This window comes from Plectropomus leopardus, chromosome 20, assembly GCF_008729295.1.
Source record: "Plectropomus leopardus isolate mb chromosome 20, YSFRI_Pleo_2.0, whole genome shotgun sequence".
Taxonomy (NCBI): Eukaryota; Metazoa; Chordata; class Actinopteri; order Perciformes; family Serranidae; genus Plectropomus; species Plectropomus leopardus.
The window spans coordinates 20,161,426-20,175,636 of NC_056482.1; the positions used below are offsets into that span (position 1 = coordinate 20,161,426).

Consider the following 14,211-nt stretch of genomic DNA (forward strand, 5'->3'; position numbering starts at 1 on the left):
TTGTCTAAGCCAATAGGGAAGACATGTAGCTGTTTTTGAGAAGGTCTCTGGCAAGTGCAGATCAGTAATTAAATAGTACTCAGCACTGGATTTTATACATATGTAGAAAACAGTCTTACATATTATCACTTGTACTTTTATTAACCAGACTAATCCTAAATACAGTAGATCAAGGCCCTTTTTGTTGCATTTTATGGAAAACATTGGGAAGACAAAAGCCTTACATCCATCACTTACTAACCACAACCAGAACAATAACAAAAAACATCACAATAAATAATAAACTTAAAAAAACAGAGCCAAAGAGAAAGAAAAGACAGATTTTGAGGTGAACTAAAAAAAAAAGAAAGAAAATATTTTCTTCCCTGTTTTAACACCTATCATTGGTGTAGTGAGAGAAATGTAGTTTTGATGCTATTGTCAAGGTTTTCATCTCTTTCTCAGTAAGGTCATGTGTTTCCATCCCTGGTCTGACATCACCCTTCCTCTTATGAAAAAACAAGAGATTGTAAAGGTGATTGACAAGTGGGCAGAGCTCGTTGAAGAACTAGGCACCAAGTACCCCTGGGTTCAGGTATGGGGTATATACACACACACACACACACACACACACACACACAGAGAGAAACATTCCACATTATCCATTTCAGCATGCTCAAATGGCCAGTTGTGCATCATTAGCTATTCTCTTTCTACATTCATTTCTACCCATTCCCACTCTGTTAACCTGGATGGAAGTGGATATTGGTAGCTAATGATATCGTTTCTTTTATCAGTGCAAATTAAAATTATTTTCTGATATTGAAAAATCTTTCACAGCGTTCAAGAGCAAGGCGCTGAATCTTGGGATCCATAAAAATTCTCACTAAACAGACAAATAGATACATACATAGCTGCTGTGGGGGAATAGAAACAGTAATATATACCAAATATCAGCACCAAGGACATCACCATTATCCCGATCCCTCCTGTTTTTTGCATCAGCAAGGATTTGCTGTGTTCAAGTCCTGAAACAAAACTTGAGTCCACTTTGACATTTGACTTATGGAGGAAAACAACATTTTCCGTAGCCCAGTGCTGATGTCCAATGTGCCACCAAAGGACCTTTCCCTTTTTCTTCTGTTCTTATCTCTGTAGTTGTGTTGATTGCTTTACCATAGTTTTGTTGCTCTAAATATGAGGAAAAAGGTAACCCTAACTCTGAACTTACTTTTCCTCTTATTTTCTGTCTTTAGATCTTTGAGAATAAAGGAGCTATGATGGGCTGCTCAAATCCACATCCTCACTGTCAGGTAGAAATGCACACATGCACAAACACACAAGGTATTTATTTGCACTGCACGTACACGCAAATGCTGAATCATTGAGTGATTTCAACTACATGAATAAATGGAAAGTCCAGTGAAAGCCCTCTAAGTGAGAATATCAAATTCAGGAACACATGCATACATTAACACACAGCAGCCACTTCTTGAAATTCAACAACTACTTTCAGGGTGCAACATTAACATGGCATAATAAAAATGCTTTTATCACATACAGGCACAATACGTTTTGTGTCGGTTCAATTTGCACATCTGAGATGCTTGCTTTTCAGATTCATTGTCACGATCAGGTTGAACGTGTTGAAAAAGGACTCATTTAAAGTTCTGAGTCAGACAAGTCTCAGCATAAAAGCTGTTAATTGACTCTCCATTCAGAAATGAGCAATAATGGTTTGCTGTGGTCAAATTTTGTTTGTGTCTGCTATTTCTTTTATTTATTTTATGTATAATCGCATCTGCATTTCCTTGTATTTTTATGTTGCTCATTCAGAAAAATGATTCAGACAAAACTAACATAAAGTTATATTTCCTGTCAAGACGTCACTTCGTAGAATGAAGTTGAGAGTGAGCACAATCAGGAGGGAAAATGACAAAAACAGAGGGATTGTCCATATTGGATTTTAAACAGCAATATTGTCAATATGGTAAAAAAATATGTCAGCTATCCAAGCAATTAAAACATGAAGACAGGCCCATCAGAAATGAAAATCCCTGTTTTCAGCCCGAGAGTTATATTGAAGTTGTTGAAAGTCTGTGTATTCAGCTGTACTGCTGAGAAAGTCTGTTTTATGGCTTCAATCATTCTCCCAGTGAGGAAATTTGTCTTAATGAGATGACTTTCTGATTGGTTGGGGAAGCTACTCTTAATGAAGACATAAAATTCAACAGTATTTGCAAAAATAATAAACTATAATGCGACTATTACTGACTGAGGCAATCAGTAAACACATTTAAATGTGAATAAAGGCAGAAAAAAACCCATGGTAAACTCTCGGTTTCAGATGTAGTGAGTATTCTGCAAAAATGTTTCGCAATAAGTTGATATTTCTGGAAAAGTAAACAAAAAAGAAAATAAACTGAATGCCAACACCTCTAAAGCTCACTAATTAACAGGTTACATTTCTGCTAAAAATAACTTTACTCAATTAATCTGTATTAAAATAGCTTCAATAAATCTTACAAAAGTTTTATAAATGTGAAGACATGGGATGTAGAATTGAGTGAGAATGAGGTATTTTTTCTGTTGTTGAATTGTAAATTCTCAAAATAATTTAGATTTTTGTTTTGTTTAATTACTGAATACTTCTTACATTATTTATTTTTAACTTTGTCCCTAACCCCAAAATAGTTGATGTTGGTTCTTTTTTTCCCCTTCATTTTTTTCTCTGTAAAATTGCACTCAAATGTCATTTGGAGTAGCATTTAACATTTTTTAAAAAATCTTAAAAATCTTGTATTAAGCTGTAGAAAACCTGTCATTCTAAAAATGTTACAAGATTCTTTTCAAAATAGTGTCTTAATTAGTGACTGCTGTTCACAAATATAACTGCAGTGTTGCCACCTTCCCTTCCATATTATGTGCATAGAGGAGACTTGAGAAGTCAACCAAGAAAAAAGAAAAGTTGCAAAAGTTTAAAATCTCTGAGGTGAGGAGCTCATTAAAGACATTATTATAACTTAAAAGTTCTGCATCTGACTGCACTGATGAGTTTCTCATCTCTGATTGACCAGCAACATCTCAGATCCTCAGGCTTTTGTATTAAAAGGAACATTCAACTCCCTATATTTGCAACGATATTTGAATCTGTGCTGTTTTCTAAGGCTATGATACACAAATCAACAGCAGAGGGCAGTATGTGACTTCAGAATTACAGATTTAACACACTGTTCCATTAGCTATTTAGTTTTAGCTAGAAAGTTGCTTTAAAATAGTAATAGGAAGATAGAAACACTGTAAAGGAAGAAACTCTCTGATAAAGACAATTTAAAACCCCTAAACTAAATGTATTTAGGTGCCACCAAAGTCTTGTTTGTGCTTGTGTACATGCTATAGATCAAATGAATGTGTTTTGTTTTCATGTGGTCAACTAAAAAAGAATTTCAGCCACAAAATCAAACTGGGATCTGGGCTTTGATGGTGCTTTTTAAAAAGTTTTGTTTTTTCTCCTACAGTCCAGATTTCTCTTTCTTATCACATCAAAGTCCAGGAAAAGAGTAAAGTAAATGTGCGCATGTTCAGCCAGACAACCCCTCCAGGCCAGAGCGCGAGAAGCACAGATCTAAATCTTTGAAGACTAACGAACAGAAAATGTTAATCGTGTTCTACAGGCAGCATTGCCTCTGATAACTTCGGTCTCACAGGGACAAAGTGGTGTGTATCTTTATGTAAGTGGAGGAAGGAAAAAAACTTGTGCCCCTGAAAGACTTTTTACATAAGTAATCCAAACTATTTGCAGTATTAATTCTACACAGTGCTCAGAATGTGTTTGAAAGCATTTGCCTCGCAGAAGCAGATGCTTATTGAGTTCGTATTTTTCTCCCAAAGTGTGTATTTCACTCTGGAAGAGCAACACACGGAAGTTAAAAGGACCGATGGTGTCATAATAGTTGTTTAAGTTATACCCGTTATTTTCAGAAGTTTGTTTTTCTCTCGTGTATTACTTTCCTCGGAGAATCAACAGTTTGCTGCCAGGGAGATGAGAGATTAGTGTACACAAAAACACAGTTGTACAAACAGAGCCGCAGCTACAGATGTTGGCAGGCGTGCAATCATATCCACACACTATTACGCAAGCCCGGGGGGGGGGGCGTGCAGATAGTACTAACACATATAGTTCACACATTAACCTTGTCTGTCTCTTTCTGTCTTTACTGGATCATAACCACAAAGCAGCCTTTAGCTGATATTCAAAAGTCATTAATATTAACGTCACGCTATGCTGGTTTCTGCTCCGATTGCAGTAATTGTGTACAGAATTGCACCAAGGCCAACGGCGAAAACGCCAACAAACATTAATTCCCATCTTTTTTTTTTTTAAGATTAGTTTTATTGGATTTGCTTTGTTACATATTAAGCATTATTCATAAGCCCAGGATGATACAGCTATACAACATGTGCCCTAGAGGCAAGGCCAGCAGGACACTCATAAATTACTACAAAATTAAAAAGAGATGAAGCTCTCTGATCATCAAGAGGACCTTTTTTTTTTTTTTTTTACATTTTCTCTCCATGAAGTTAATGCAGCTTCTTGAAAAGGAGAAATAAAATCCTATGACAGTGTGATTCCTGCACTGCATTATGGGTGAAAAAGTGGAGGAGTGTTTAATCAGAAAACAATTTGCCATGCAGCCTGAAGCAGTGCTCCTTAAAGCAGCAGAGAATGCCTCTGATTATTACTCTGTTCATTCGATGGGATATTATAATTGGAAAACCTACTCTTGGTGAAAAAACATGCTACTTCCAGTAAAACTCGACTTTAATAGGCCTGAAAACTCTCCAAAATGTAAGAGAAAGAGGGCAAAAATACCCTCTGAAAGCAGGTTACATTCATGGCAAGCCTGGACATCATGCGCATATAATAAAAAGAAACCAAAAGAGCTCTGTAAGTTAGGAACAAAACCAGCAATGCTCCTCAGTGCAACAATAACTAATCAATATTCTGGTGAAGGTCTCAATCATCAGATCATGAAGATGTATTGAACACTTGCATTCCTGCATATACTTGTGTGCACTAGTTTGGAAGCTAATTAAATAAACCCATATGTAAATACTTCCTGTTTAAAACTGCAGTAAGTGTTATCTCAGGTAGTGATTCATCATGCAGCAGTGAGTCAGTAGTTACATGTAAGACTCATTTGGCACTCCTTCCCTGTTTTTACATCCATTAAAATACCATAAAGCAAATATAAATAATCCGCATGTCTGTCGTAATGGTCACTGTTATCCATAAAGGGCTTTTTGAGAGTGCATTATAACGCTAATTCCTCAGCCCTAAAAGTGTTTTCTCCAAAGTGTGATTGAAAATGAACTGTAGTGCTCTAACGCAGATGAATGTTTTCCGCAAATCCAATGACGGACTGCATCTCATCTGTTTTAGAGCATCAAACTGTCTGTTTTCTCTAGGGATGTTTACTTTTTTCAATCACGGTTAATACCGGGGGCTCATTTAGAGTAAATACTGTTTGCCGCAGAATGCCAGTGGGTGGCTGATGAGAGGAAAGTTTCAGCAATGTGTTTGTCTCAGTTAGACATCAAAACAGCTGTAAACGGATTTAAACAATGAGGTAACTATTTTGATCAGTGAGTTTGTATCTGTCCATGTGGGCCCTGAGGCAGGCAGACAGTCAGTTCAGGCCAACAGGTCTGAAAGAGCAGGTTACAGACATAACAAGCAACAAGTTATAAATGAGTAACAGGAAACAGACAGGTAATACAAGAACGGGAAAACAAGAGACAACAGCGGCTGAAATTGAGCAATAGATGATCTGGCTGAGGAGACGTGGCTCGTACATGTGCGAGGGATTAATGAGCGAGAGTTGTTCAGGACTATAACTTTTTAAAAACCCAGCTAATCTGCTTCATCAGGACTTTGTGGGTTTGGTTTGGTCAGATTTGATTGACAGTGACCTCACAACAAAGAAACAACCCAACAACCCAAGAACTGTAATTGACTGAGATGTTGCTAAATCATGATTAATACATTATGTGACATCACCTTTTTTCCAAACTGAGCCTCATACACTTCAGACCAGTTACACATACAAAAAATCCCAGCAAAATAACCCTAACTGTTCCAGTTTTGGCAGAAATATTTTCTCTTCATATTTTATACGACCCCAACGCTCACAGTGAGAAGCAGATTGAGAAAATGTGTTTTTCGGGGCCTGTGCATGGAACCTTGCTGTTCGCTGTGATGAAGTACCTCTCTCAATTACATTTTACTGTCTGCAAGTTGATTTTTACACTGTATTGAAATAAATGAAAGCCAGCAGCTGCGGGGGGAAACCCATTTATCAATCTAAAGAGCCCGAATGGGAAAATGAAAGTGAATTTTGAATCTTAGAAATCTTTGCACCTGTGAAACAGTCATTGATTGAACAATATTGATGAATAACCCCATTAAATCAAAAACTTTAATGAGGTCATTTGGAATCAGGGAAGAGGGAAAAAGTGGGAAGATTGCTCATTACCCCTTTAATTTTCAAAACAGATAGTAGTACACACAAATACATAACTGTAAGGTTTTCTAGATCTCTGTTATGTGTCTCTTATCATCTTCCCTCGTCTGCTTCCTGTAAAATTGTAGGTGTGGGCCAGCAGCTTCCTGCCAAATGAGCCAGCTTTGTCAGATCGCTGTCAGAGAGCCTACTATCAGAAACACGGAGAACCGATGCTGCTGCAATACGCCAAACAAGAGGCTGAGAAAAAGGTACAGATGTTCACATATAAACACAAAGGCATTTCCGGTTGAAAAGATCATTTAAAGCTGTCTCTCTGTCTCTCTGGTCTAGATACAGTTTAGTTTAGATGTGTTGCAAATCTGCTGTCCCTCGTTGTAGAGGTCAGACATTAGAAACCAACCTTTAATACATGGCTTACAAGACACACAGAAAATGTCCCTAAATAGAGGATTTCTGCAAAACAGTGACATATTTTACCACCATGAATGCCCTCATTGACTCTCACATCATCAGTCTTCTTCCACCTTTTCCCATCATGCTTCTCTCTTTTCTCTACTTTATCTTTCTCCTTTTCCCCATCAGCAAACTGCCTGTCTGTCAGGCAGTGAAGCGTGTCATTGGACAGCAGAGAGGCTCATTAGCATAATGCTGCGGCACCCATCTTTATCCTGCGTGAATATTAGGAAAACTAACTGTGTGTGTGTGTGTGTGTGTGTGTGTGTGTGAGTGAGTGAGTGAGTGTGAGAGTGATTTTCCAGTCATGTTTGTGGAGCATCATCGGCAGTAACCATGAGAGGCAGGTCTATCAGAGCACTGAGCACATTAAGCCTTATGGCAAACATCTAATTAGAAAGCAGACGTTTGGTGGAAACTGTGAATGAACGCTCTGCAGGAGAATTAAACTTGACAAAGCCATGACTTTGGTGCTTCACAATGGAGCTGTAGAGGGATGGCTTACTTGCTACTTTATTATTTGATACTCCTAATTCGAGGTTATACTCACAGCCAAAATCCATCTTACAGCTGGGTTCACCTGTGTCTATTTAGGGATAAGCAAATCAGATGTGCTACAAATTCAACTTTCCTAACAAGATAAACTTGCAGCCCATTATCGCTTCCACCTTTGCATGGTCTTCTGGGTTTTAGTAGTAATGAGCAGATTGTATTTGTGTGTGTTTATTCATACATCTATTTGAAACCTAATAGAAAGCCCTCATGCCATTACATTTTAGCTTTGAATGGAATGATGTTCAAAAGAAAGTCTTAAAAAACAAGCTGGCAACAATATACTGCCATTATTTCAGTGTTTATATCAGATTTTTTTAGTGACTGAAGTAATCTCAACAAAATGTATTTAAATATCATGTTATGTTTAGTTCCTTACTTTTCAAAGCTTTTAAAGAGACCTAGAAAAAGAAGAAAATACAAACTTTTTTTATACGTTTTTGTTTGTTTAAATTTTTATCTCAAAGCAATAATTTGACATTTTGGGGAAGACGGTTAATACTCTTCTTGCTAAGGGTTTGACTAGATGACAATACCACTACTAATAATAATAGTAATTGTATTTATGTAGCCCTTTTCAAGGTACTCAAACACACCTTGCAAAAGTCAAAAAGATCATAAAATAGAGTACACTAACACTCACACACCATTAATCACAAAAAAATGGAAAGGGGGGGAAACGGCCTCGGCTGTCCGAAGTAACATGTTCAGGGCAAAGCAGTGAGATAACATGAATTTAGGATTGAACAGTGCAACAATATCGTAATAGTATGGTGTAAACCTTTGAATGTTGGGCACATTCACACTTGTGTTCATGACAAAGAAATCAACCAAGCAACCGAGCAACCAACCAAGCAATGAACCAACCAAAAAACAACCAACCAACAAACCAATCATCTTCTATGTTTAATCCGTACTGCCAGGCAACCAGGGAAAGTTCCACCTATCGGCTGAGTTAATCAACTAATCAAACACCATTTTAAGTTCATATCATACTAGGTTCACAACTATATAACTAGCATCCATGCAATGAAATGTAACCAGAACAAAAATATTATTTTCACAACAAATCTGGAACAAACCGTCAGCCATTATTTTAGGCTGATTAACCATGACACAAAAAGCTGAAATCCACTTGGGTTCTGTCTCAAGAGGAGGGTCTTTTTAGTCTTCTGCACTTGAATCAAAGCTGATTCAGTTGAGAGACTAAAAGAAAAGTATGTCATTCCTCTTCAAAAAAAGTTGGAGAGGGAGAATGGACTTGGTGATAAAGTAAAAAATTAACCAACAGAGTTTTGAGCACAAAGTAAGGCGGAGGCAGAAGATGAGGAACAAAAGGAGGAGACAAAAGAGTGGAAGGAGACGAGTAAAGGCAGAAACAGAGATTTACTGGAAGTAAGAAGGAAAGAAAATTTAGACAGCCACTGATTCATTCAGGGAATGCACGGATACCTGTTCCACTGGGAGTGTGTGTGTGTGTGTGTGTGTGTGAGAGTGTGTGTGTGAGAGAGAGAGAGAGAGAGAGAGAGAGAGAGAGAGAGAGAGAGAAAGATGGGATGGGATAGGATAGCATTAAGGTTTAGAGAAGAGAAGGCACTTGAATCTCCTAGACAGCTGCTCATGGGGACTGACCTTTATAAAATCAGAGTGGAAGCACAAGTGTGTGTGTGTGTGTGTGTGTGTGTGTGTGTGTGTGTGTGTGTGTGCGCTTGGAAGAATGCCTTAAACTACTCAGTCTTGCCTACTAGTGTGTGTGTGTGTTTGTCTCTATTTTTTTTTTTTTTTTTTTTTGCTCCTGTCTCTCTGACCCAGGGTTAGGACCGCAAATTGGCACACTGCAGTGTTTGGAGGAGTCTGAATTGGGGTTCGGCTCCTCAGTGACACACTCGACTTTGAAACAAAAACTTTCTGAGCTAATTGAATAAAACTCTTTGCGATTTGCAGTCCGTGAGGTGTCTGTTTTAGGGCATCCTCCACTCCCTCTCTCTCTTTTTTTTCACTCCACTCCTCCTCAGTCCTCCCTCTCCATCATGGCTTTCTCTTATTTGTCTATCTTCATCCTGTTAAAGGCAGCAGAGGACGAGTATGGTGGAAAAAGTGTGATGACAGTTGCAAAGGATAACAGAAGAGGAGGAGGAAACTAAAATATTAACTTGAAAGAAAATAGAATGAAGTATAATATTAGATTAGAAAGGAAATTAAACAGATTACAGATAACAGATTAAAAAACAACAAGCCTAGAAAAACACTGAAGGGCTAAAACATAAAATTAAAAATCAGAGGGCAGAGAGTCTATAGCAGAAAAACCTAACAGTAAAAAAAGACTCAGAGGATAAAGTGCATCATAAGTGCGTCATTCCTGTGCAAATTAGCCTAGTTATATGCAAAGTGCAAAGAATTTAAAAGTCTTATTGCCATTGGAAGAAAGGACTTCCCATGTAATATGTAATGTCAGCATTTTGCATGACAACATAAAATGTTTGTAACGTTTCACTAAATACCTTTCCGTTCCCTGCTCATTTTCTTTCTTTCCAAATATCCGTTGAAATGGAAGCTGTTCGTGCCTGGTGCAATAACACTTTGACTAAGTAGAATCCTATACTGCGAGTACAGTTCATTAAGAGAACTGAACACTTTGGGATTCAGTAAGATCATTCTGTGTTTTCCTCCACAGTTATTAAACACCACAGTATTCCCTGTAGATGCCTTAATTATGCACTAATGCCTCGGCAAGTTTGTTCAAACCTCTGGGAGATTTATGGCCCGGGATGCCCCAACACTTTCTCTTTGCTTTGGTTTCTGCTTACTGCTAATCAGTTTTTTGATTTTAATTAGTTTACATCCTATTCATACAGAAAAGTATATATCAATACTATTGACCGACACACTGTGTAAATGCAAGATAAGAAAAAAATGTCATCAAATATAAAAAACAAAGGAGAAGAAAAAGAAAGAATGAGTAAAAAAATATATATATATATCCACCCACATATTCGTAGACACAACGGATATTTCTATAACTAAATTTCTAACAAGACAGTGAAGCGTGATAGCAGAAGGAAAAAAAAAATACTTTCTGTGGGTGAAAAACTCTGTGTGTGTGTGTGTGTGTGTGTATATATATATATATATATATATATATATAGACACTGATGTGTGCCACAGGTTGAGTTGTCATTGTTTTCCTGCAGCACCAGGCAGTTCTTTTAAACAAACTCGCTCTGATAAATTCACTTAATGCAACATGCCCAGCACCTAGCTAGAAGGAAACACAATATTTGACTTGCATTCATCAGGTGGCCAAAATCATATGGAAGCCAATATTGCTTTCTGTCTGCTGTCTGTGCAAACACTGTTGTTTGCTAACACTTTGGCCATCACAACTTGATAAGGCATTTATCTGTCAGGACTGTATGTTTTTCAGCTTGTTGTGAGGTTCTTCTGCCCTCAAGTGGCCAAAAAAATCAATTATTACAGATTTAAGAACTACACTCTATGGTTGATCGACCCCGCTGCAAATTGTTGTTTGTGCTCCAAGGCTCAACACAACAGCATTTCCATTTTAGTTCGTGATCAGACTGATGCATGTATGAATTTGTATTGGGGGAATATATATGCCGACATGCAGTTGCCGGAAATCACATGCAAAATAAAACAGAGAGAGAATGAGAAAGAGAGAAAGACTGTCAGTGGTGTTTTGGGAATGGTATAGAGCTGACTTTCACCAGATTTTTACCGCTGCAAACAGCGCGCGCACACACGCACACGCACACGCACACGCGCACACACACACACACACACACACACACACACACACACACGCACACACGCACACACGCACACACACACTGAGCTAATCCATTTCTGATGGATCGTAATACCAAGGTCAGGTTGTGTTTGTGCCCACTCATCAGCTTGTTAAATCTCAGCCTCTGACACATTCTGCATTTAAACAGTTTATTATTATTGGGCTTCTTGCTTCAATCGACCATTTCTGACTGACCTGTTTTATTACCATGCTGAAATCAGCTTGTTGTAAACTAAAACATTTTATTTGTGTCATTCTGGTCTGAATACATGCTATGAGATGACTTAATAAGCCAAAGCAGTTTGATCAAGCTCACATGTCAACTGTCTTTCTCTATTTTCATCTGGTCATTATAAGGGTGTGGGTAAATGTTCACAAGGTAATTTCATCAGCATGTTAAATCAACATTCAGCTTTGAAAACAGTTTATAGTAATTAAGTGGAAGACTGTCAAGAAAAATCATGAAATGATAAAAGATGATTCATAGTAGCAGATGGTTCTGAGACCAGCAGTCCTCTCTAATATCGAATATTAGGTTTCTAGTTGATAAATTGACTGCTAAGAAAGCTCTGACTGTTTGTAAGAACTTAGATTCACTGAAGAGATGTGCTCATGAGCTCAACCATCTGAATTATGTTTGTTTATTTCTTTTTTCTAGATGATCAGATTGCCTTAATTTCAGATTTTTGGGATCAGGACCACTGGCTCCCATTGATTTGAACAGATGAATCTTCTGAATATGTTTAGAAAGCAGTTTACCTACTATGTTTTTTTCATCCCCTCTCATTATATTTAAATGGGAACAGCCTTTTTGTGTTTTCTCTTGACGTGGGGGTCGGGGGTTAGGCTTAGACAACAAAACTACTTGATGGGGCTTACAAAAAGATCATAGTTGACATTAGTGATGTCAGTTGACTCACGAGACCAAAGATTATCTAACGGCTCACATTGCTAATGACGACTGCTTGCTAATCTGCTACTTAAAATACTTTAGATCTGTAAAAGACAACAACAGGCATGGTAAGTTCTGATAATGTCAGGGAACTATATGCTTCCACTTAGTGAAAAAAGCCATCGATATCAACCCCATGGTGGTGTTAAAGGAGTCGGTGGGTTTCATCCTCCGCCAACTATTATTAAATCAACTGGCTGGTGATATTTAACTAGCATTGGCTTTGGTCTTACATAGCAACATTAAAACAATATTACATTATTTTTTAAAATTTGAAACTGTTGAAAGAAAGAAAGACTGAAAGACTGAATTTGTTGTAATTTTCAGTTATGTTCTTCTGCTTCTGGAACAGAACCTGGCTGTCTATAAAAAAAAACATATACATCATTTTAATCCCCTGCACATCAATGAACATTTTAATTTTTGTCTCTTCTCCAGGAGCGTGTGGTGGTGGAGAGCTCTGATTGGCTCGCGGTGGTTCCATATTGGGCAACATGGCCCTACCAGACGCTGTTGTTACCCCGACGACATGTCCTCAGGCTCATGTATGTGTGTGTGTGTGTGTGTGTGTGTGTGTGTGTGTGTGTGTGTGTGTGTGTGTGTGTGTGAGTGTGAGAGAGTTTCCATGTTTTCATTTAACTCCCTTGAAAACTCTCCGTTCATGGAATTACATTTAATGGTGTATCAGCTCCATAAAACTATGGAAAAAATAAATATACAGGGCTCCCACAGTCATGGAAAACATTTTCCTGGCCTCGAAAAGTCATGGAATTAAAAAAAAAATTAAAATAAATCTAAAGTTTCAGACTCATTGAATTTTTACCCTTTGAAACCCAAGGAAATTTGATTGATTTCTTTCAAAGTATGAAGAAGGCAATCAACAACAATCAACTTATAAGAAGAAATACACAAAACTTACAACAAATTGGTATAGAGTACAAGAAGGAACCTCTCTCCCTTCATGTTCATTATCAGGAAATGTGTGGGAACTCTGACAATACATCCAAACCGTCTAATAGTATGGCCCAGTGTCTCAAATTATTGGTAAGTATTAATGTATGTTGTCTAGTTTCAAGCCTGTCTCCTTAGCCATTATTATGGTCATACAGAGAAGTCTATAGTGGTTGCATGCATTTGTCTCCTGTCAAACCTCCCAATATTAAATATTTTGCAAACAGTAAAATGCTTTAGTAATCGTCGAATAAATCGCTTATTTACTGTCATTCGCTTTTCTTTTGTCCTTAACATTATGGTGTTTAAATGACTCTAGCAGATGTTGTTGTTGTTGTTGTCAGAGAATGAATTCTCTTAAGATCGAGGAGATCTGGCGAGATTACCTCTCAAGGACGGACACCACTGCATCCGTGAATCAACCATGGGCTCATTGGAAAGACTTCTGTTGACAGCTCAGAGTCTGTTTAACTGATTAAGCTATTGTGTCATGAAGGTGTGAAGCCCAAGGCACATAGATAAGACGGATTGCTGCGATATGTGTCTTCTGAGACACGGCCCATTACCACTGTTTCACACTGAAGATCAACACAGCATAACAAATCAAAATCGGCTCCTTCAAGCAGTCAGTGCCACAAATAGTTTGTGCCTGTAGTTTGCTTGCAGCAGGTAGAACAACAGGTGGATTTGTCGGGCACAGTTTGATGTATGGTTGTTAATCGCTATTTGGTAATCAATTGATCACCATGAAGAATTAAATCAATCAAGAGTGTTTGAACCAATTCAGCAAAGGTGGCTCAATAGTGTTTGTTTATCATTCATTTTCAGAGTAAAGTATGGTTTTCATCAGATATGTTTTTGTTTTTTTAAACATTTATTCCAGTTATTACACAGTGCTTTCTATCAAACCACTTTACTTTCACAGCTTCTTTTACCACGTGTCCTTGAAAAAGTGATCTGCTAATAAAAAATAAATACATTTTAAAAAA

At 37.7% G+C, this 14,211-nt stretch overlaps 1 protein-coding gene across 1 annotated transcript in view; it reads left to right on the forward strand.

Moving 5' to 3' along the window:
• Positions 1-14,211, forward strand: part of galt (galactose-1-phosphate uridylyltransferase) — a 33,173-nt gene that overhangs the window by 6,387 nt on the left and 12,575 nt on the right. Inside the window, exons 5-9 of the mRNA XM_042509694.1 lie at positions 445-574; positions 1,236-1,292; positions 6,632-6,754; positions 12,710-12,816; positions 13,719-13,732. Coding sequence (XP_042365628.1) covers positions 445-574; positions 1,236-1,292; positions 6,632-6,754; positions 12,710-12,816; positions 13,719-13,732 — 431 coding nt within the window. The remainder of the gene's footprint in view (positions 1-444; positions 575-1,235; positions 1,293-6,631; positions 6,755-12,709; positions 12,817-13,718; positions 13,733-14,211) is intronic.